Below are 23,902 nucleotides of genomic sequence, written 5' to 3'. Positions count from 1 at the left end.
TACTGACAATTACAATACATCACCGCTTTGAAGTGGGATCTAATTAATTATCTTCGAAACCTTGGTAATTCAGAATAATTATATGGGTTGTCTGAAAATAATCTTACCTTCCAATCTCTTTGGAAATCATCCGGGTTGAAGTGATCATGGCATATTGTTGGATCTTTTGTCATTTTGACCCCGTTTATCCTTGCTTTCCATTGATCTCCAATCTTTCCAGAAGGTATTTTGGAGAAAGATATGTTCTTCTCTTTGTGTTTAAGTTCTGTGTTGTTGGAACAACTATTCACCTCACAGGTAACCATGACTTTATCGAATTTATCGCTTCGATGATCGTATTGTATTGTAACAACTGTCCTGGCTTATCAAGCAACGGGTGTCGCTGATGACGTATGACCCCACATGACCACTGGACACGGAAGCTGCTGCAGCGCAGATTTTAAGGTTTCCTGACCACAGGGATGATGCCAGACATCAGGATTTTTTTTTCATTTTTTCATAATGATAAACAAAATATATATCAGTTCAAAATGAGTTTCTTGATGAATCTACATTTTTCTCAATGTCTTCCTCTTCTTTAATGTTTCAGCTGTGAAGTCTAAAGAGTTCTAAACAGTTTCATCACAAACTTATCCAGAAGAGACAAAGACAAAGCAGAACAACGTAAGTGGGAAATAGACATGAAATGAGAGTCAGATTGTTGCCTTGATTCGCAGCCAACACATTTACAATTGAGGAAGTCCCTACTGACTGGTTGCTGCTGCTCGCTCCTTGCCCCCCCCTCTCATTCCCCCCTTCTCAAGGGGGGGAACCCCCCCCCCCCCTTCCTGAGAAAGTGGGACTCCCTCCCTCTCCCTCTCAGCTCAGTCTGTCTCCCATTTGAAGATTTAACACAGCTCAGAGGAAAGCTGGCATTCACTATTACTTTCTGAGTTGTAGTGGACAGAAACAGAGAGAGAAGCTCTCCTGCAGTCAGTTAGCCCACCACCATGGAAGTCAAACTACTGGCGCTGATGGCTCTACTGACAGTGGCCACACATCTACCAGTGTCTGATGGTGAGTGCTTGAGAGGGATCAGGCATGATATTTAATAGTTCAGACTGTTTGTGGGGGTTTAGAGTGATTTTTGTTGAAGAAATCTAGCAAAATTATTAATTTCCCTTCAGGGATTAAATCAGTTAATGAAATTTCGGAAAAAAATTTTTTTTAATCTTACAGACATTTATAGCTTGGTAAGGCTACTGATTTTATTTCTGTTAGGAACTGCCATTAAATTTCTATGTTTATTTCACAGTATCAGTGTAGAAGTTTCTTTAGGTTTCATGTTTTCCCCTTTCAGTCATTAAAGCTTTATTTTTGTTAAATGCTATATTTTAGGTGTAGAAAATGTGAGTTGATAAAAACTGACGATTAATATTTACTGATGAGATGAGTACAAAACAACCTATACATTTAATGTAATTACATTTAACCCACAGAAATTTAATCTTAATACTGTTAAAGAACAATATTTAGTTGTTGTCATGCCCTACTTCTAGTTGTAATTTGAAAATAAGAAACTAGGAGTTAGCGATTGTGGAAATGTATGCATTGTGATGTTTCACAGGCTAAAATTTTTAATTGATAAAACATTTGTCATCTTTTCTAAAATATAAACAAAGATTCCTTGTACAGATGTGCAATATATGACATAAATCAACAATCTCCTGTAAATACTTTTTACATTTAAAAAAAAATTTTTTTTGGAATGATGTCAGATTGTAAATATTACTATTATTATTGATGGATGGATTAATGGATGTAGTGAAAGAGGACATGGAGGTAGTTGGTGTGAGAGAAGAGGATGCATAAGACAGGGTTAGATGGAGGCGACTGATTCGCTGTGGCGACCCCTGAAAGGAAAAGCCGAAAGGAAAAGAAAATTATTGATGGATGGAATGATGACGATGATGATGATGCTGATGATTGTTATTATTAATCTTCTTGTAGTTGTTATTGTTGTTGTTTGATAGGAGACGAGCCTGGCCATTAGGTCGATTGGTCTCTATTATTAAAAGCGTGTTGCTTTAGCCCTGGTAAAAACTCTGGTTGCAGAGAGTTATGTCTCAATCTGTGTATTTACCTTTCCCTTTGCTTTGTTTTAATTAGTTTCTAGTTGAAAATAAACAATGCTGTGGTGATAGCAGTGAATGCTCACTTCAGGATCTGGTGCTGCATGCTGCATAATGATCCCTTAGTTTGCATGCGAAAATACCCTGGCAAGGTGTGAATCTTTAGTCCAATGCTAAGCCTGAATGCTCTGAGGATACAGCCATTTGTGTTGGGTCTTTTGGTGTTACAAACTAACGTGCATATCAGTAGGAATATGCTACACTCCATGATATAGAATTACAAGAGACACATTTGATTTCATTCATGTCTGTGTTTAACTTGGAGGAAATAACTTTTGCAAATCAGAATCTGCTCCTTAAAACTATTCTAATGACCTGACACAACTCAATAACATTTTTTATCCATAAATTTAGTAAAGTAGTCTGCAGCTTTCTGAATATTATTGTACATCCTAAAGTTACATTTTACTGTACGTCAGGCTTCCTCTTTTCCTTGTACATGTAATCAGCTTTATTAATCCTGTAGGAAATTGTTAGTCCACTATAGCACACACTGGTGGTCAGTTCCAAGCCCAAGACTTAGTGGACTGAGCTACTGCTACCCTCGTCTTCTTCTTACCACTGATACTTTTACAATCACTATCATCTTTTTGAAAAACTTTTGAGCTAAAAAATTTTTCTTAATAATTGTGTGAACTTGCAGTAATTAGTATGATCATCTGAGCCTTCAAAGGCTCCATGGATGCACAGGGGTGATTTGTAATCACTTTAAGAATGTACTTGAAGTGCTTTTCACAGAGGTCATCAGAACCATAGAGTGGTCCTCTATAAAAGAGGCAAATATTGGAAATTGAATGTCAAAGACCCTTTTCCGTTAGAATGGTCAGCCATGTTCTCGGAGTGAAAAACAAATTCTGCTTGTGTGTGTGTGTGTGTGTGTGTGTGTGTGTGTGTGTGTGTGTGTGTGTGTGTGTGTGTGTGTGTGTGTGTGTGTGTGTGTGCGCGTGTGTGAAAGAGAGAGAAAGTGAGAGAGAGAAAGTGGCTAATCTCTTTTTAATGAAAAGCGATAGCAGATAAATTCACATGTTCCCATGCTTTCTAGATTACATGTGCTTTCATTGAAGAAAGCGATGAATTTAATCATAAAACTAAACCTTAGGTTGAATTTTGATTTTAATTAAATTTGAAGTAAAATGTGAAATCTTCATATACAACTGAATTATTATTATTATTAGTAGTAGTAGTAGTAGTAGTAGTAGTAGTAGTAGTAGTAGTAATAGTGGTAGTGTGGAAAAGAGGTGAAGAAGCCTGTCTAGACAGGATGGAAAAGAAAAAAGTGCAGAAAAGTGTCAGGTGTGATGTGTGATAGAAGAGTTTCAGCTAAAATGAAAGGAAAGGTGTACAAAACCGTGGTGAGACCAGTGATGTTGTTTGGTCTAGAGACAGTGTCACTGAGGAAAAGACAGGAGACAGAGCTGGAGGTAGCAGAGATGAAGATGCTGAGGTTCTCTCTGGGAGTGACCAGGAAGGATAGGATCAGGAATGAGTACATCAGAGGGACAGCACATGTTAGAGGTTTTGGAGATAAAGTCAGAGAGGCCAGACTGAGATGGTTTGGACATGTCCAGAGGAGAGATAGTGGATATATTGGTAGAAGGATGCTGAGATTTGAACTGCCAGGCAGGAGGCCTAGAGGAAGACCAAAGAGGAGGTTTATAGATGTAATGAGGGAGGACATGAAGGTAGTTGGTGTGAGAGAAGAGGATGCAGAGGACAGGGTTAGATGGAGGCAAGTGATTCGCTGTGGCGACCCCTGAAGGGAGAAGCCGAAGAAAAAGAAGAAGTAGTAGTAGAGTAGAGTAGAATAGAGTAGAGTAGAGCAGAGTACAGTAGAGTAGAGTAGAGTAGAGTACAGTAGAGTACAGTACAGTACAGTACAGTACAGTACAGTAGAGTTGAACTTTATTGATACCTTAAGGAGGTTCTGTCAGGGAAATTAATTTCTCCGTCACACACAGTACGTAAGTACACAAATACACAGAAAGCACCAGCACTTAGAAAGTAGTACCAACACAAAATAGAAAGAGTAATAAATAACCCATCAAGAATATACAAATAGAAAGCCATAAATAGGCATAGTAATAAAAAGGCATAAATAGGCCTAGTTAGGCATGGGTAGAGTGATATGTCTATAGTGTTTGTATTGTTTATGGTGTATTATGTGTGTCATCCCTCAGCTCTCATGTGGACACTCTTCTTCTTCATCTCCACCAGAGAGAAGTTGAACAGTTTAATGGCTCTGGGGATGAAGGAGTTCTTAAGTCTGTTTGTCCTGCATGCTGGGAGGTGCAGCCTCTTGCTGCTCGGGCTTCTCAGGCTTCTCTGGTTGTTGGTAACGGTGTGCAGAGGGTGGCTGACATTTTCCATGATGTCCAGCAGTTTATCCAAGGTTCTCTTCTCTGCCACCGTTGCCAGAAGGTCCAGCTAGTAGTAGTAGTAGTAGCAGCATGACTATTAGTAGTAGAAGGTAGTAGCAGCAGCAGTAGTAGTGATATGAGCGTTAGTGTTAGGACTGGTATCAATGTAAGTATTTGCCACATAAGTACACTTATAATCAATGAAAACCATCATTACTAAAAATAATGGAGTTTGTTATGGTTCAATAGTCAAGAGTAGAATACTGTATATTAGTCTTAAATAAGCCTGAAACTGTTTTCTTAAATGATGTGAAGTGTTCTGTGTATATTATTTCATTGGTGTTTTTTTTTCTTTAGAAATCTGTGACTATTTTTTTTCACAAATGATAAACAATCTATAATTTACCTTTTTCTTTCTTTCTTTTGTTGTTTTCATTGCTTTTTTGCATCTGCAGCAAAACCTATCAGTCTGGTTGAGCGGTGCTGGTGTCGTTCCACTCTAAGTACGGTTCCTCAGCGCTCCATCAAAGAGCTCAAGTTCCTCCATACACCCAATTGCCCCTTCCAAGTCATGTAAGTTATTGACTGTATAATTACTGCAGTGATTAAGTAAACAAACATCTGAAGGTAGTTTGAAGTATTCTGAAACCATAGCTCTATTAGGTTTGTCCACTGCTTTTGGTGTCTTTAAAGATTTTCTGTGTCTTGGTCATGAATAAAGTCTGCTTAACTCCAAAGACAACGATTGTTATCAGGAAAAGCTAAAAATATCCAAATATCCAAGTCTAAGGTTGTGATTTTACTTTTCTATGTCTTTTGGAATTTCAAGTTTACTTTATTGCCAAACCTGGAATCAAGATGATCTCTAATTTGTGATAGGAATGAAACCTTCTTGTAGTGAGGCAACAGCTCTACTTACTGCGTTTTTGTACTGTCCCATTTCCGTATCATTGAAATGGAAATGAGAATTCAGAATTTTAGTCATTCATCATTCAAACATGACTTTCAATTGTTCTGTACTGCATTACTGTATTGCTGTATTACCACATACTCTTACACTGGTATTTCATTATCTTTAGTTTTTATATTTATTATTTTCTCAAGTCTGTAATTGTTCACCATTAGTTTGGGATAAATTAATCCCTATAATCCCAATATATATTAAATAACAGATTTAATGAGTGTATATACGGAGGTGTGAAGTATCATGATCATATCTTCCTATTCTTTCCCTGATGACAGTTTAAAACAACACAACACTCAGAAAGAGGAAAGCAGCAACAGTAGACACTCAAGGGGGCAATTCATGCTTGGGAAAGGAAACATTGATTAAAGGTCAAACTGATTGCCATTATATTTCTGTTGACTCCTTATGTGCCAGTAACAACTTTTTATAGTTTCCCCACATAGAAACATTGCGTATACTGTCTTTGGTGTGGAACACACCAGAAAAGCCTGATTCAGTTTGTAACACAAAACAGGATGACAGAAATCTAACAGCTAAAATGCTGTGGGGCTATTGTCAAAAACAGAAGGGGTCTGACAGTGGGTATAGCATAAGTTCACAGAGAACAGTTTTTTGGGATGGCCATAAACTCTCTATAACCTCCCTCTTAAAAACTTTCAGTTGAGTCAAGAAGTCATTCAGACAAGCAGTCTGCAGAAGATCTATGCTGTTTCTACTGAGGTAGATGAAAGAAAACCAGTAACACTACACCCTCTTTACCCCCCTGCCTTCTGTATCCCACCAAATACTCCATCCCCTCCTTTCCCAGCATGCTGTTGGTATTAACTTGCTGTGAAGTCATTACTACCTGCTGCTTATGGAACTACAGCCCTAAAAATCCTACAAATTTGTGTTTAGGCTATCAGTTGGTCATTGAGACAAGCAGACAGATAAACAGGATAAAGGGAGGCACATGTAAACAGCAGAGGGCTCCCAAGCAGATGAGCTGGCCACCCATAGTACTATGAAAGAGAATGGGAAATATCTCAAGGAAAAGCAAACAGAGATCCTGTTACTGAGTTGTCTAATCATTTGATTAATAAATTAATTTGAGGGATTTGGATGGATGATGTTTAGATTGATGCCACTGCTGCTCTCTTCTAACTAAAGACACCATTTGCATGTGCAAATTAGTGTGGTGAGGAATAGAGGAGGTGACATGTTAAAGGGCTGTGGGGGGGGGGGGTCAAACTGAAGAAGAGAGAAGTCAACGGGCAGAGAGGAATGTGTGTCGATTGGCAAAGATGTGTGAGGGAGTACAGAGAAGCAGTGAGGCGAGACACCTCTTGAGCTGTTAAATCTCATACGCGACCTTTTGCCATTGAGGTGTGAGATCCACATGTTTGGACAGGGGCAGACCGTTATCTGTCCCTTGATTGCTCCAACAGAGCTAAAACCCACCATGCATCCTCCTATAATACAACAAATCCTCTCCCAAATATTTAGCTGAGCTCTCCATCATCAGTCAGGACTTTAATCAGTACAACATACAATGTGCAACTTCAAGCTGTTCCTATGTGGTGTCATTCTGAAATCCGTCTTCAATTTCAGTGAATTATACCCAGTGTGATAAACATAGTGTTTTTTCCCCTTAAAATACCTCAGCCTGAGGTTGTGGTATGACATTTTACAAAATCTAAGGTGAAAGTGGAGCTTTATGAGGCAACCTAAACAGGGAATTATTGCTTCATTTGATGTTCTTGCTTGATTAATCCTTCCATGGACTGATGTCACTTTCAGTACAATGCCAACAGTTTTATGATAGCAGAAAAAAACAGTCCTCTCCTACAGACAGTCCAGTCATTGTTTCTTTTTTTATGTTGTGACTGACAGGTTACAAAAATATGATAATGTCTAACCTGAAACCTTCTTTCTGTGAGGCGACAGCACTTCACTCTGCCCCACCTGCTGCCCGCATTTTTCATGAACAGTCATATTAGATTAATGACATTTGTTTCATATTTTCAGAGAATATACATTGTTTTCAGGAAGACTGCATATTTTCTATTGGAAAAAATGTAGGACTGTTAGTAGCCGCTGTTAATCGATTACAAATAAAAATCCTCGCACTACACTCTACTAAAACTCTTGAGGTAGCATGTTTTTGTGTAGAGACTGTACAGCAGCATGAACCACATTGTGAGCCTCGGCTCCAGCTGTCCCTGAGTAGAAACAGAGTGTGGTGATTCTTCACCACCGACCTGAAGGTGACATCCTGTTATGTTCAATAATCCTCTGGTTTTAAGTTTAGATGTGTTGTGAGATGTGCTGAAGTTTTTAGAGCTTAGCAGTGGTGTTTCAAAGCTTAAACCATATTAGATCTTATCATGACATAATGAGCTCCTACAACATCACAGATCCATCTGTAAATAGAGTGCAAATTTTTAAAGTATATAATACAAAGGAATTTGGGTTCTTCAATAATATGGTGTTGACATAACCTGTGTGAAATTATTAGATATATGTATGATATATACATGTACTCTGTGTGTGTGTGTGTGTGTGTGTGTGTGTGTGTGTGTGTGTGTGTGTGTGTGTGTGTGTGTGTGTGTGTGTGTGTGTGTGTGTGTGTGTGTGTGTGTGTGTGTGTGTGTGTGTGTGTGTGTGTGTGTGTGTATATATATACATACATGACTTGGATAATAATCTTGCTTTGCAAAAATGTATTTATTTATTTTTGGACATTTTTAGCTCTGATTTGAAGACACTACTACGTAATGCTTTATTGTCAACAATTTATCAACTTGGGCCTGCAAAATGATTCAGGTGCATTCAAAGCACTCCCAACAAGTGAAGAAAGGTTAAAAAAAATTCTCACATGGCCATAATTCAGAATTGGAAAAATGGAAAGTGATAGATAGATTGCTTTTGTCAAGGAAATTCCACAAGTTGATTGAATGGGGGAAACATTGAGAAATCCTCCTCCACTATATGGTAAAGCAGAAGCTGTCATGAATCCAGAAGTAGGAGATTATTTTTTATGTCTATAGTTACTAAAGCATGAGCCTTTACCATTTATAACCTATGATGTTTAACATAACAAACGTTTTTGATGAGAACCCGATTTCTTTTACAGTTGTTTTACATTCATCTGCAGTAAAATACACTTTTATCTTTCACTCAATCAATCAAATTTGTTTGTAGAGCACAATTTCACAGATAATGCAACACCATCTACTCTTGAGTAAGACTTGCTAAAACATCTGTGTGTCCTGGAGTATTTTTTGCAAAAACAAAGAAGCAACTAAGGAACTCAGATGAGCTCTTCTGAGGATCTGTGTTCACTGAAATGAAAGTCAGTCTGTTATTGAGTAATCTTACAGCATAGTTGTTGTTGTTTTAAATTATGGGGTTTTTTTGTTTGTTTGTTGTTCCTTTTTTTTTTCATTTTTATGAAGAATATTCTCCAGTAGACTTTTTTTGGATGGCATATACTATGTGTACTTTGTGATTTAACAAGAATTTTTTTTTGAAATACAACTTTTTATAAAAATCACAGTTTTAAGAGTTAGCAGAGACACTTCTCTAATTTGCAAGTACTTTTTCTCCCACAGTGCCAAGCTGAAAAGTAACAGAGAAGTTTGCATCAACCCAGAGACCAAGTGGCTGCAGCAATACTTAAAGAATGCCATTAACAAGTAAGAAAAAATTCTCCTCTCTTTAATACAGACACACTGACAGAAAGAAATGAAATACAGCCCCTCTCTCCGCTGTGTTTATATCTTATAAAGAAGAAATAAACCACTGCTACAAATAGCCATTTCTGTTTCCTGCTGACAAGTAGTCTCTGAAATCACTGATGTGGTTGATGTCACTAGCTGAGTTATTATCTGTGAGATAACTAAAATCCAGAAAGAAAAGTGATAAATCTGCCTTGGTGCGTCCTCCTTTCTTATCAGTATGCTTTTGAGACCTCAGCCTGTCCAGATGTCACCTTTTTGTCTCAGATTGTTTCATGATAGTTAATGAAACAATTCCTATGTTTAACACAACTTGTCCTTATTTCTATTAAGTAATTTCCACGTATCTGTCATTAATAGTGATGCATCAGTTGGTATTGTTGGAGACACTATTTTTCATAGTAACAAAGTGTTTATTCAGGCTTCAATGAGCTAATGGTTCAAATCTGTACTGTACATTTTGCATAAGAAATGCCCCTAGTATTTGCTTTTTTTGCAGGCTTCATGTCTGCTTAAAGCATGAAAAAAAGAAAACAGTAATTTCTCATAATCTATGAAATGTTTATACTGAATAATAAGAGGAGTTACATAAAATTTTTTTGAGCGATCTTATCCAGGGAGTTTTCACAGTTTACGAAGGTGGACATGTTGTGCCGCCGCAAAGTCCTTCAGGGTGTAAGACATTCTGTCTTCTGTATGTGCCTCTTACTGTTTATAGAGAAACAGGTTTCCATTATACATCATTCTTGCTGGTAAAAAAAAAAATCCTGCTGTGTTCAGTGAGATTCAGATTTGATTTACACATTTTGTTAGGGTTTTCTGAGCTTTTTTCACAAGGCTTTACATGCAACAAAAATGTGGAAATGACTGAGTCTTTATTTACAGTAGGATTTTATTATTAGAACTAAAATGAACTATGGGAAATTTAACATTAAAAAGTCAATGTTATGCATACATACATTTCTCTGAATAGAAATGTCTGTATGATGTGTTTTAGCCTAATCTTTTAGCTGTTAGTTAATGGGTTTTCCATTGGAACTTTATTATTTCCAGTTAGATTTTGAGTTTGACATTGTTGGCTTTCTATCTGTTGAGTGCTTTGAAATGTCTTCTGATGTGAGTAAGCACTATATAAATAAAAGTTGATTGATTGATTGATTGATTGGTAAGGGTAATTATTCTATTATATTCAAGTGTTAATTATAATAGCATTGCAGATTTATATTTTCACTGAGTGCTTTCTAACTTTTGCTAACAATACGCACACTATATTTTGCCTGTCAACAGTTAAGTGCAAGAATGCAGTGTGTGTGTGTGTGTGTGTGTGTATGTGTGTGTGTGTCTGTGTGTGTGCGTGTGCGTGTGTGCGTGTGTGGATGTGTGGGGGTGTGTGTGTGTGTGTGTGTGTGCTTATTTGGAGGTACCTGAAAATATCATTTATATTCTATGTTTACCATGGTACTGCTGCAAAGACCCGACGCATCCTCAAACGGTTGGTTGGTCGGTCAGTTTTTTAGGTTTGCACAAAAAGTGCCTTCAGCTCACCACCATCCAACTTGTTTCAAAATGTGAAAAAGGCAATGATAAAATGATTCCATGCATTTCAAATGACATGCTGAAACTATGAGATCCCAAATTGATTTGAAAAAATATCACTAACATTATTTTTATACTAGAATCTTGATGTGATCTAAAAATATAAAGTGATTATTCTATGTTTTCAAGCTATTTAAATAATATATCCCTCTGAATCTCTCTCTCTAGGGTGAAGAAAAACAGAAGGCGCAATAACAAGAAAAACTAAACGAAAGGGAAGACATTATCTGTCAGACCTACCATTCCTGGGTCATACCTGTATACCTCCCTGTCACTGCTATGGATGTATGTAAAGATGCTATAAGTGCCTTTTCCACCCCTGGACCATTTATAGAACTAGTACTTCACTTCTGAACTGCTCACCCCCGGTTCTACCTCACCACCAACCCCTCCAGACACCTTCCTAATCAAATCCAACTGTCCATTTTAACCAAAGCATAATTACATCAATAGATTCATGCTGAAATCAGATATAATGTTAGCGTGTGTGTTGAGTCAATAGAAGACGAGAAAGAATTTGTGTAACTTGGAGTCACATGAACAAACTCTGCATCTGTATTTTCCACTTTAAACACAGCTACAAAAGAAATTGTTTTCTGAATGTTCTGTCTCCCACAAGGCTTTGGTTGTAACAATTCTTTCATTTTCTTTCAAATCATTTCTAAATAAGAGCAGCTGAAACAATTAAATACACTTCTCCAAAGAACTTCATTTCAAGGTGTGGATTAGATAGCCTTAAAGTGGTTTGACAAACTGTATTTACAGTTAATTATTTAGAGAAGTAAATTACTTTTTCAATAGATTTTAATAATTTTAGTTTTATTGTTATCATATATACAGTAATGCTATACATTCAATATGAGGGGTTAGCAATACACAATTATTTACATACAATTAACACCAGATCTAGTATGGGACCTTCTTTGACCTGCTAAGACCACATTGTACTGATGTTGATTCTGAAGAAGTGGAATTAAACACTTAGCAATGCAAATTGTATTATATTTTATATTTAATATTAACAGAGACCAAGTATGCATGCAGTAAAATGTGCAACATGAAGAAAGATGTGAACTCCAAAATCAATACTTATGTTTTCATTTGCTGACAAACATAATGTTTTATTATGTTAATTCTTACTGATTTGCATTAAAGGGGGTAAACATCGTATTAAGACTGTAATTAAAATGCAGTATTTTCATACTAAGATCTGTCTGGAGAAAAGTAATACACCCAGTGGCAAACGATTTATTTTCCTATCTTATATAAGAGCCACTTTATTATCAATTTTTCTTAATTTTTTGTGCATTGTTTATAATGTTTAAAGGCAATTTTTTGTTTTTATGTAATGTATGCAGTAGATGAAGGCTAGCCTATAAAATGCAACAGAAAACAACTTAATTTTCAATATTTAAAATGTAACATTTCCCCTATACTGTACATAATGATATGCTGGCAAATTTGTTAGTTGGAACACATTTTTTACCCAAAGGAAGCAACATTATTTCAATCATTGTGTTTATGTGTACAAATTACCAGTAGAAAATCATATCACCCATTCATTTTTTGTTCCTTCATCATCCAATCTGAGCTGTAACAAAGGTGAATTAAATAAAAGAGGAAAAGCTGCTGTTATTATGTTGCATGAGACACAAACTTATTCAGCGTAGTTTAACAGCCATCCTTATTAACAAGTGATTCAATTTAACTGTGGATGATGTATGATGTGTCACTAGAGCAGCTGAGCCCAAGCAGAAGAAAAATTTGAGTTTAGATCCAAGCGATCCACATATGGTTTCAATCTAGACATTCAATGCACCCTCGTTCAACTGCTGCCATGCTGCAGTTACAGTCTGTTTTTTTTGTATGTGTGTATGTGCAATTTATAATGAAAGCTCGGTGTTTGTGGCCATTTTTCGGGTCTTTAGTTACATTCACTATTTGCTGAATCATGAATAAGAGGTTTGCAAGTGTAGGAAATTTTCATTTATTTAACAGAGCTCTATTCCACATGATGATCATTTTGTTTAAATTTATTGAAAAACAGCTATCCATTCATAGCTTTTAAATAACTGTTGAAATACATCTATAAATAACATTTTGTTACTTTTGTCACTTTTATAAATTTTTTGACTTCATAATTATTTTCTGATGAATGAAAACGAGATTGCATTTGTGATGCTGAAACTTCAATGCCTTTATCAGCAATTATTCATTTCATTGTTAGTTTATGTTGGTGAATCTGTTAATTAGACTCAATCAGTGGTCTGTTTTCTATACTTGTGCATTTTAAAACATTTCACATTTTAGAAAATATATTCTCATCAATAATCATTGCTTATTTGGTCCATAAGCTCTGCTTTGGAGTTCAAAATAAGATAATGTGAAATAATTTTAGGCAGCTTCATATTTTTTATCACTGCTGATAACACAAAAGGCATATTTTGACAATGATACCCAAATTCTTCTTCAATTAAGTCAAATGCAATAAAGAGCAAACCTTTCAGTTTATATGTCTTTTCTATAATTTGGGAGCATTACAAAAAAGAAATACTGGTAGTATCCTTCTCAAGAAAAAAAACCCTTTGCCATTAAGATAATACACTGGCAGTACATAAATGTATAAATGTAAAGTATATGTGTAGGAGTCTGATCCCATTCCCAGGGTGTCCAATATCACGGTTTTACCATTTTGTGTTGATTCTTGGTGGGGTTAGAAGTATGAGTGACTTATGTTACATTACCTGGGCTTGTTTTATTGGCAGTTCTGTTGAATATGCCAAGCAAAAGTGAGAAATATCTCTCTTTCAACAGCTGTCATGAAGCATTACATACTCATTCTGATGATAATAAAACGTGGCTGCTCCATACCTTGGACAGGTGGGATTTGCTATAGCACAGACCACATAACCTCTCTTTTTACAACAATAATTAAATCTCAGGAGACTGGACTTCCTGTTGCAGATTCTCAGATTTTTGTTAAAAAGGACAACCATCATCAACCTTAACCCTCACAGTCTTATCTAGGAGAAGACCATTTGAGGCACAATAAATATTCATGATTATCACTTCCTATTTTCCACATTATAACTACACCTATAGACCAATCTACTGCATTAAAAGAGGAAAGTGGAGAGTCACATGAAATGCCCGTTAAGACCCATGTATGGTGTAACACCTAAGGTTGCAAAATAATTCATTTGTGGTTGTTTATTACTCATCCTCAGCATGTAGCTTTGAAAAACTGTCAGGTTTAATTCAATAAAATCACGTAGAATGTATTAATTTCATTGTGCAGCTCTTTCCTCTGATCTGTGTGAAGACATATGTAAGAAACATGAGACATGGCATGGATGTAGACCCAACAGTGTTTGGAAAGTGAGAACTGTATGCTTGGGGCTTTTGGGAACATACAGAAATGATTATGGGATTTCTATACCATGCTTAGGCAGCTAAGACCTGGTGATGGAAGTGACTTACATATGTACTGAATACTTACTAATACGCTTTTTCTTTTATTGTTACAGTAATCCAAACCAGCACAGAAACATAGAGGACCTTAAAATAAGTTTGTTCAATATTCTTAACCAAAGTGAATTTTAAAAAATTGCATGCCAATCGTGACTATTAAGTTTATTGGGCCAATGAAAGTTGGGTGTGTGTTGGTTTCAAATCAACAAAACAACTGGTTCAACAAAAACTGGAACTCACAACCATCTCAAGGAGACAATGAAAGACAATTCATTTGTACACCACCACTCAAAAATAAGAGGTCACACTGGCCCTCTATACACTGGAATTTGGGGATTGGAGATAAACCATGCACAGTCTGAAAAACACAAACTGATCGGTCTCACTATCCATAAAGGATTATACAATAACCGTGTTTGAAGTTACAAGGAGGCCATTGCCCACACCAAAACCCGATACTACACCAGTATAATCACCGCCAAGGGAAACTCAAAGTCACTGTTCTCCCTACTTAATAACATCACCAAACCTCAGGACTCTCTAGCCCCTCACCTAAACACAACCTCCTTCTGCAACTCCATCATGACTTTTTTTAATGACAAAATCAAAGATATCCACCCGAATGTTTTACAAAATAAAAAACATCCACCAACATCTTGGATCCATCCCCCACCTCTGCATCCCAGCTGACTCTCACACACCTTTACAATCTTTCTCTTCCTTCCAGCTACCTACTCCTTCAGAAATAACAAAACTCATCAGAAATACTAAGACATCCACCTGTCAACTGGACCCCTTATCTAAACAATTTGTTAAAGCCTGTCTCCCCTCCTTGATCCCTTTCATCACTTCCATCATTCACTCCTCTCTCACCACTGGAACTGTCCCTACTTCGTTCAAAACTGCTGCCATCATCCCAATAATGAAAAACCTCACGCCGATCTCTCTCACTTCAACAACTTCCATCTCATCTCCAATCTACCCTTCATTTCCAAAATCCTTGAATAAACAGTTGTATCCCAACTCCATTCTCACCTCTCACAAAATAACTTGTATGAACAGTTCCAGTCTGGTTTCCGCCCACTCCACAGCACTGAAACTGCCCTCAAGAAAATCACCAATGATCTTCTTATGGCAGCTGATTCTGGACTCCTCACCATCCTCGTCCTCCTTGACCTGAGCGCAGTCTTCGATACCATCTGTCATTCCACCCTCCTCAACAGACTATCTTCTATTGGCATCACCCACACTCCATTAACCTGGTTCTCATCTTACCTTTCTGACCGCACTCAGTTCATCCAACTCAGGTCTGTTAAATCCTCCCCCACCTCCGTCACTTCAGGCGTGCTCCAGGGTCCTGTCCTGGGGCCTCTCCTTTCCATCATATACCTCGTTCCCCTTGGCAAAATTTTTCATAAATTCAACATTCATTTCCACTGTTATGCTGATTAAACAGCAATAAAACCGAGGTCCTCCTCATTGGCACTAACTCCACCATTTCCAAAATGGACAGCTTCTCTCATCATGGATGATTCCACCGTTTTGCCTTCCCCCCAGGTTAAGAGTCTGGGTGTCATCCTTGACAACACATTATCCTCCCAATCACACATCAGCAACATCACAAGGTCTGCTTACTTCCACCTATGCAATATCAATCGTCTCCGCCCCTCCTTCACGCCCCACACTGCCGCCATTCTCGTCCACAGTCTGTCACCTCTCGACTCGACTATTGCAATTCTCTCCTATTCGGGCTCCCTCACAAATCCCTACACAAACTGCAACTGTTCCAGAATTCAGCTGCCCACATCATAACTCGAACCCCCTCCATTCACCACATCACTCCTGTCCTCCAACAACTTCACTGGCTTCCAGTCCAGTTCCAAATCCATTTTAAAATTCTCCTCCTAACTTTCAAGGCCATCTACAACCATGCTCCTCTATTTGCCTGACCTTCTTCATGTTACCACTCCCTCCCGCTCCCTCAGATCCTCCTCCTCCTTACACCTGTCTGTCCCTTCAGCCCATCTCACTCCCATGGGTTGCAGAGCATTCAGCAGCTCTGCTCTCTGGAAGTCACTGCCACCCCAACTTAGAAACATCAATTCACTTCCCCACTTCAAAGCACAACTAAAAACACATCTGTCTAAGACTGCTTATTCCAGCTGAAACCTGTTTCTTTTTTTATTGATTTTATCTATTGTTATTGTTGATTCTTAAATGGACTTTGTATAATTCTGTACGGTGTCCTTGACTGTCAAGAAAGTCGCCTTTAAATAAAACTAAAATAAAATAAAATAATAAAACATATTATTATTATTATTATTATTATTATTATTATTATTATTATTATTATTATTATTATTATTATTATTATTATTATTATTATTATTATTGTGTATACCATCAGCACCAACAGTCCCTCAGCCATCCACAAAATCTACTCACTCAGGAAGTAATTCAATGTGCAGCGATTAAGAGGTCATTATCTGGATAGAAGAATCCAGACCTACTCCAATAGCCACTGTCAATCCAGATTCACCACCAGTGACCACCAACGAAGTGTCAGAAGTGCATATGGGCAAGAATGACAGTTCAAATGAGGACAATGGTAACGGTGATCTTAGATCACATGACGATGGTGATAATGACAATGAGGAGAACCTCCAGCTTCACATCAAGGCGCCAGATCTTAGACGCACCAGGAGGGTACCCACCAGGACACAAGAACCCTCACAATCTACCCAGGTCCATAGTATCCGATGTCAATTTGGGAGCGATAAGGGCAGCTGCATTCCCAATGAGGGTTGGTCATCAGGGGCGACAACCCCTTTTGGAAGAAGTGACTGTAGGGATCTACACTGGCAGGTACACAACACAGGTGCATCACATCCACTTATGTTGTCTTGGGTCAAATGAGGAAGAGATATACTGTATGTTGGTTGAATGTAAGTTACTCACTCCTTGTGTTTTCTGGTCGCTAGTTGTGTGTGCTGGGCTCCCTTTTCTGCAGGGTAGTTGTCGCTTAATGGAGGACACAGGCTTAAGCATGGGATTTTGTAAATGATTTCGCGTCACTGAGACCTGAGCAGCTGGGCTGCATGGTGACAGAACGTGAACCAAGACTCCTTCTGTGCAAATGTGCGATGGGATAGTTGAGCATATCAAAAAGGTCCAGGCCAGCCACTGTTTCACATGAAGAACTTCCATCCATCTGTCCATCTTCACAACTGCTTTATCTGCTGTGGCCGGTCACGGGGAGCTTGAGCCTATCCCAGCTGGCTTAGGTGTGAGGCGGGGGAAACTCCGGGCATAGCTCCAGTATGCTGCGGAGCCACAGCGCACTGGTGTGCATGAGTGTTTTTCTGTTGTTAATAGACAGAAAAACACGCACGCATGCACACACTCACTCCTACAGACAATTTGGAACCAGCCAATTAACCTGAAGAGCATGTTTTTGGAGTTGGGAGGAAGCCGGAGAACCCGGAGAGAACCCATGCAGACACAGGGAGAACATGCAAACTCCGCACAGAGCGGGATGCTAACGTGGAACCGTCAAGCTGTGCACCGATAGTGCTACCCACTGTGCCACCGTTCAGCCCCGTAAATAAGTTGTATTTTTTTATTTTTTTATTTTTTGTTTGCTTATTGTCTACCTGAATTTTGTCTCTGGGTCATCTGCTCATGTGCTCAAATCGTAGTGGCTTTGTCAGTGTTTAGGTTTATCCAAGTCCTGCCGACAAGCCGTAGGATTTCTTACTTAGGCCCCTGTCTCCCATTAAAATCCTCTGCCATTTTGGTCCATCTAGCACCACTGTCACCCCTACTCTCTCTATCTCTCTCCCTCTCCCTCCCTCTCCTGTTTTCTCTCTCAGGCTTTTGTGTGGTGGATCATCGACAATCAGTGTCCTCTGTCTGCTTCCTTGGCTGGCAATATCAAAACCTACACAATGGACCTGCATCACCATCCATTAGGGGAGTCTGGTTCCATCTCAGTTGGTTCAGCTATGGTTTGGGGTTTTGGCAGGGGTAATCATAACTTTTTTAAGAACAATAACTTGGGCATTATTTGGTCTGTCCTCAGAGTGGTGGATCCTCGGCAATTGGTGACCTCTGCTTCATCGGCTGGTGGTGACTCACTCTACTGGATGGATCTGTGTGCTTTTGTCATACATTTATTATTGTTGTTGTTACTGTTATTGTTGTTGTTATTGTTGTGCTGTTAATCTGTACATGCGGTATCTATTGCTTCATCTGTCCGCTCCTTCAAGAGGAGCCCCTCTTCTGTAGTCTTCCTGAGGTTTCTCCCATCCATTTTTTTCCCTGTTAAAACAGTTTTGGGGGGAGTTGTTCCTTATCTGATGTGTGGGTCATACTGCTCGCAGTACACAAAGGTCAGAGGGATATCGTCCATGTACAGATTGTAAAGCCCTTTGAGACATTTTCTGTGAATCTGGGCTATATAAGAATAAATAAACTTGAAACTTGTCAGTTTTTTTTTTAATAAGTGGTGTTAATGCTGGTGGTTCCCCTCCCTAATTGTATCTTTGCCAGTACTTGCGTCTGCCTGTCGCTTTTCCCTGATTTATTTAATTACACCACGAAAATTGGTTTACATGTCAACATACTAATTATCATCTTACTTGTTTCAAGAAAATTTACATACTAATGCATTTCTGGGTAAAGTTTTTAGCTCTTTTGGCTCAAATTCAGTCTGGTTTACTTCCAGTGGAAATCAATTCTAATGTTACCAACCCTGTCAGTTCAAATAAGACCAACAGTTTTATGCGTCAGATCAAAAGATGAGACCTGTATAGTGTGTAAAGCTAAAGTAGAACACAAGCAACATTTTCTTCACAGTATGGTTGTTCGAATAAGATGTCATGTTATATTTGACTGGACTTCGTTGTTTGACCATATCTTTTCAAATCATGAACTTGTACTACTTGGTGAGAGGGCAAAGGGAAATTCTTTAATGTGTTTCAGATGTTTCTGTCTCACATGGCCTCATTTTGTAGGTGCTATGTTAAATACAATGTATAGGCACAAGGTCAGGACGCAACTATTAAGTGGTCAAAAATGAACACTGAACTCCTATAGGAAATGAATTTATACATTTATGTAATCATATCAAATCTACATTGAAAGCAAGAAATTATGCACTTGGCATGATGTTTTAGACTTGAATCAACATCAAGACCCCGTCTCGTTAGATGTTGTGAACAATCTACAGAAATTTTAAAGGCTGGGTCAACTAGAATATTTACTAAAAAAATTCAGCACATCAATTGTGGAGTGTGAATTGGTAGCTGGAGAGATGCCAGTTCACCTCTTTAGCACTGCTGAGGTGCCCTTGACCAAGGCACTGAAACCCACCAGTTGCTCATTGGGCCCTACGTGGCTGACCTTCACTGAGCCAGCTCTATCTCACCAAATCACATTACACAAATTCATATAGACTCATATCAGCTGTGTGTGTGTGTGTGTGTGTGTGTGTGTGTGTGTGTGTGTGTGTGTGTGTGTGTGTGTGTGTGTGTGTGTGTGTGTGTGTGTGTGTGTGTGTGTGTGTGTGTGTGTGTGTGTGTGTGTGTGTGTATGAGTTCCGACCTGTATATCTGCGGACTATATAAAAGAGTGACAAAAAAGTACACCAAAAAAATTCAAGTTCATACTCTATTATTATTATTATTATTATTATTATTATTATTATTATTATTATTATTATTATTATTATTATTATTATTATTATTATTATTAAGTTCAAATCACCAGATTTGTTGAGAAGCACAGGTGGGAAACACATTGACAGCATTCCATTCCTGCATAACAATGCCAAAGCTTCATGTGCTAGATTGGGAATGTCCTTAAACTATTATAAATACCCAGTTTAAAACTGAACATAAAGGAAGATGATGATAAAGAAGAACAGATGTCTTTGTGCTTTAACTTAAAAAAGGTTTAAATTTTTACAAACTATATGACTATTTGAGGGTGGCACAGTGGCACAGTGAGTAGCGCTGTCGCCTCACAACACGGCAGGTCCGGGTTCGAGTCCCGCTCTGTGCGGAGTTTGCATGTTCTCCCCGTGTCTGTGTGGGTTCTCTCCGGGTTCTCCGGCTTCCCCCCACCTCCAAAAGCATGTGCTTCAGGTTAATCAGCTGGTCCCAAATTGCTCGTAGGACTGGGTGTGTGTGTGCATGGTTGTCCGTCTTTGTGTGGCTCCGCGGTGCACTGGCGTCGTGCCCGGAGTGTCCCCCACCTCACGCCTTATGTCAGCTGATTTAGGCTCCAGCTCCCCGTGACCCGCCACGGCGGATACATAACAATATGAACACTTGCCTAATATAATGTAGGTCCCCCTTTTGCTTTTAAAACAGCCCTGGCTCATAAAGGCATTGTACTCAACAGGAACTCGAAAAGGTTATTATGGTATATGGCACCAAGATGTTACCAGCAGATCCTTTATGTCATCTAGGTTGTGAGTTGGGGCCTCCAAGGAGCAGACTTGTTTGTCCAAGGCATCCAAAATGTGCTTGATTGGATTAAGATCTGTAGAATTTGGAGGCCAAGTTAATGACTCACACTCATTGTTGTGTTCCTCAAACCTTTCCTGAACAATTTTTGCTTTGTGGCAAGGTACATTATCCTTCTGAAAAAGACTTTTTCCATCAGGGAATAGCTTTTCCATTAAAGTATGTGCAGGGTCTATAACAATGCTGGTATGTGTGTAAGTCACATCCATATGGATGCCAGGACCACAGGTTTTCCATGGAGCAGAACATTGCCCAAAGCATCTTACTACCTCTGCTGGTTTACCTTCTTTTAATACTGTATCCTGGTGTTATGTGTCCCTCAGGTAAGTGACACACAGGTACCTAGCCATTCACGTGATGTAAAGCAGTACATTAAATATAAGACCAGGACCTTATATTGCACTGTGGTTCAGTTCTTATGCTCACATGCCTATTGTTGGTATTTTATGTGGTGGATAGGGTCAGTATGGTTATTCTGAGTGGTTTGCAGCTACGTAGCCCTGTACATGACAAATTGTGATGCACTGTGATAACTCCCCATGTGTATCAATGAGCCTTGGCCACCAATGACTTTACCTATAAAAGGTTTTGATAGACACAGCTTTTGACAGATACTGACCACTGCAGGCTGAGAACATCCCCCAAGAGCGGAAGTTTTGGAGAAGCAACTACCCAGTCATCTAGCCATCATATACTGGCCTTTGTCAAACTTGCTATTATACTTATGTTTTCCCATTTGTCCTGCTTCTAACACATCAATTTTGAAGACTAAATATTCACTAGTTGCCTAATATACTGCACATAAAAATTAAAGGAACACTTTTTAATTGGGCCTGGCATTAAATCAGTTAAACCTGTCTGATAATCTTCTGTTTGGTTAAGCAGCTGAGGGCATCGTTAATCACTTTCAGCTGTATTGGTGTTCATGGAATTAAAAACAGGTGCACTACAGTGGCAACAATCACAAAACCCTCAAAACAGGACTGGTTTCACATGTGGAGTTCATCTCAAGTTTCTCCCTCTTCATCTTTTTTGGCTGGTTTTCTATTCGTGCTAGTTTTGGCTTGAGTAATCATCTCTACTGGTAGTATGAGGCGATTCCTTAACACTAAAGAAGTTGCACAGGTTGTCCAACTTCTCCAGGATGGCACATCCACACATGCTGCAGCAAGGTTTAATGTGTCTCCCAGCACAATCTCCAGAGCATGGAAGAGATTTCAGGAGACTGGTAGCCATTCTCGGAGAGCTGGACAGGGCCGTAGAAGATCCTCAACCCATCAGCAGGACTGATACCTGCTCCTTCCTGCAAGGCGGGACAGGCTGAGCACTGCTCGTGCCCTACAGAATAACCTCCAGAGGGCCACTGGTTGAATGTCTCTACCCAAACAATCAGGAACAGACTTCATGAAGGTGGCCTGAGGGCTGACATCCTGTAGTGGGCCCTGTGCTCACTGCCCAGCACCGTGTAGCTGACTGGCATTTGCTTAAGAACACCAGAAGATTGCCACTAGCACCCTGTACTTTTCACAGACGAGAGCAGGTTCACCCTGAGCACCTGTGATAGACGTGAAAGAGTCTGGAGAAGACAAGGGCAACGTTATGCTGCATTAAACATTGTTCAACATGACAGGTTTGGTGGTGGGTCAGTGATGGTCTGGGGACGCATATCCATAGAGGGACGCACAGACCTCTACTGCTTAGGAAATGGTGCTCTGACTGCCATAAGGTATCAAGATGACATCCTTGAACCCATTGTAAGACCCTACGCTGGTGCAGGAGGTCCTGGTTTCCTTCTAATGCACGACAATGCCCGCCCTAATGTGGCAAGAGTATGCAGGCAGTACCTGGAGGATGAAGGAATTGAAACAACTGAATGGCCTTCACGATCACCTGACTTATACCCAATAGAACATCCATGGGACATTATGTCGAAGTCCATTAGGCGCCGCCAGATTGTTCCTCAGACTGTACAACAGCTCAGGGATGCCCTCACACAGATCTGGGAAGAAATTCCACAAGACACCATCCGCCGTCTCATTAGAAGCATGTTGCGACGTTGTCTTGCATGCATACAAGCGCGTGTGGGCCACACAAGATACTGAAAAGCATTTTGAGTTGCAGAAATTGTTTTTGAAAAAATGGACTAGCCTGCCACATCCTCATTTCATTCTGATTTTAGGGTGTCTACAAAAATAAGCCTTCTGTAGGCTGAAAACTTTTATTTCCATTAAAAGACTTGGCATCCTTTTGTTCCTAAGACATTGCCCTGTCGTTATTTGTATAGAAATCCAACTTCATATTGAGATCTGATGGATCTAATGTGTTCCTTTTAAGTGTTCCTTCAATTTTTGTGAGCAGTGTATATCCCACCCACTAACGGGGGCTATGACAAAGAAATAAAAGTGTTATTTATTCTACCTGTCATTGGTCATAATGTCATTTCTGATCATTATGTATGCATAAGACTGAAGTCTAGTTTTAAACAAATTTCTATGATATTTGAAGATCATGAATTTGTTCAGACAGTTGAAAATTATACAACTTTAGCCCTGTATGATAGATTGGATACGTAGGAGACTAAAGAAGAAAAGAGGAGAAGAGAATCACACCAGTGATAACAGAAAATACAATAGAATGCGATGTTAGTGTGCAATAGAAAGTCACATGTATATGTAAATTAAATTCATCACTTAGGTGAGATAACGATTATTTGATTGTGAACAGTGCAACTACATTAAGCACGACAGTTGTATTCAGCAGGGAAAACAGGCCTATATCTATTAAAGTCTTGGGCTTCTAATCTGGAAAAGGATTCTGTTTACCTGCACAGTGTTTACCAGAAAGCCTGGAATCCCCCTGCTGAACAACAAAAGGTGGATGTGTTCATGTACAAGTAAGCTGTGTATACATGTGTGCACAAACAACACTGAAGTTCAGCGGCCAGTCATTTGATTGTACCTCTGATTTGTATAGGTGTGACCACCTCTGTTTGGACCCTGTCCTCCATCTCTTTCCCAGCTCCCCTCCCTAAGAGAGAGAATGAAGGAGAGAGAGAAAGTATAGGAGCTGCCTTGGCCCCCAGCGCTCAATG

At 39.0% G+C, this 23,902-nt stretch overlaps 1 protein-coding gene across 1 annotated transcript; it reads left to right on the top strand.

Moving 5' to 3' along the window:
• Positions 1–880: 880 nt before the first annotated feature.
• cxcl12b (chemokine (C-X-C motif) ligand 12b (stromal cell-derived factor 1)) lies at positions 881–14,091 on the top strand. Its single transcript, XM_068321312.1, has 4 exons — positions 881–1,056; positions 4,984–5,101; positions 9,089–9,172; positions 10,979–14,091. Exons 1-4 carry the CDS (start codon positions 990–992, stop codon positions 11,016–11,018), a joined length of 309 nt encoding a protein of 102 aa, XP_068177413.1. The 5' UTR covers positions 881–989; the 3' UTR covers positions 11,019–14,091.
• Positions 14,092–23,902: the final 9,811 nt, after the last annotated feature.

The sequence above is a fragment of the Antennarius striatus genome, chromosome 8 (genome assembly GCF_040054535.1).
Source record: "Antennarius striatus isolate MH-2024 chromosome 8, ASM4005453v1, whole genome shotgun sequence".
NCBI lineage: Eukaryota > Metazoa > Chordata > Actinopteri > Lophiiformes > Antennariidae > Antennarius > Antennarius striatus.
Note: the sequence above shows the minus strand (reverse complement) of the source record. Positions and strands in the feature narration are given on the sequence as shown.

Coding starts and splice junctions, on each gene's coding strand:
- cxcl12b (XM_068321312.1), top strand. CDS start 990: ATGGAAGTCAAACTACTGGCGCTGATGGCTCTACTGACAGTGGCCACA. Junction 1,057..4,983: donor ACATCTACCAGTGTCTGATG/GTGAGTGCTTGA, acceptor TTGCATCTGCAG/CAAAACCTATCAGTCTGGTT. Junction 5,102..9,088: donor AATTGCCCCTTCCAAGTCAT/GTAAGTTATTGA, acceptor TTTCTCCCACAG/TGCCAAGCTGAAAAGTAACA.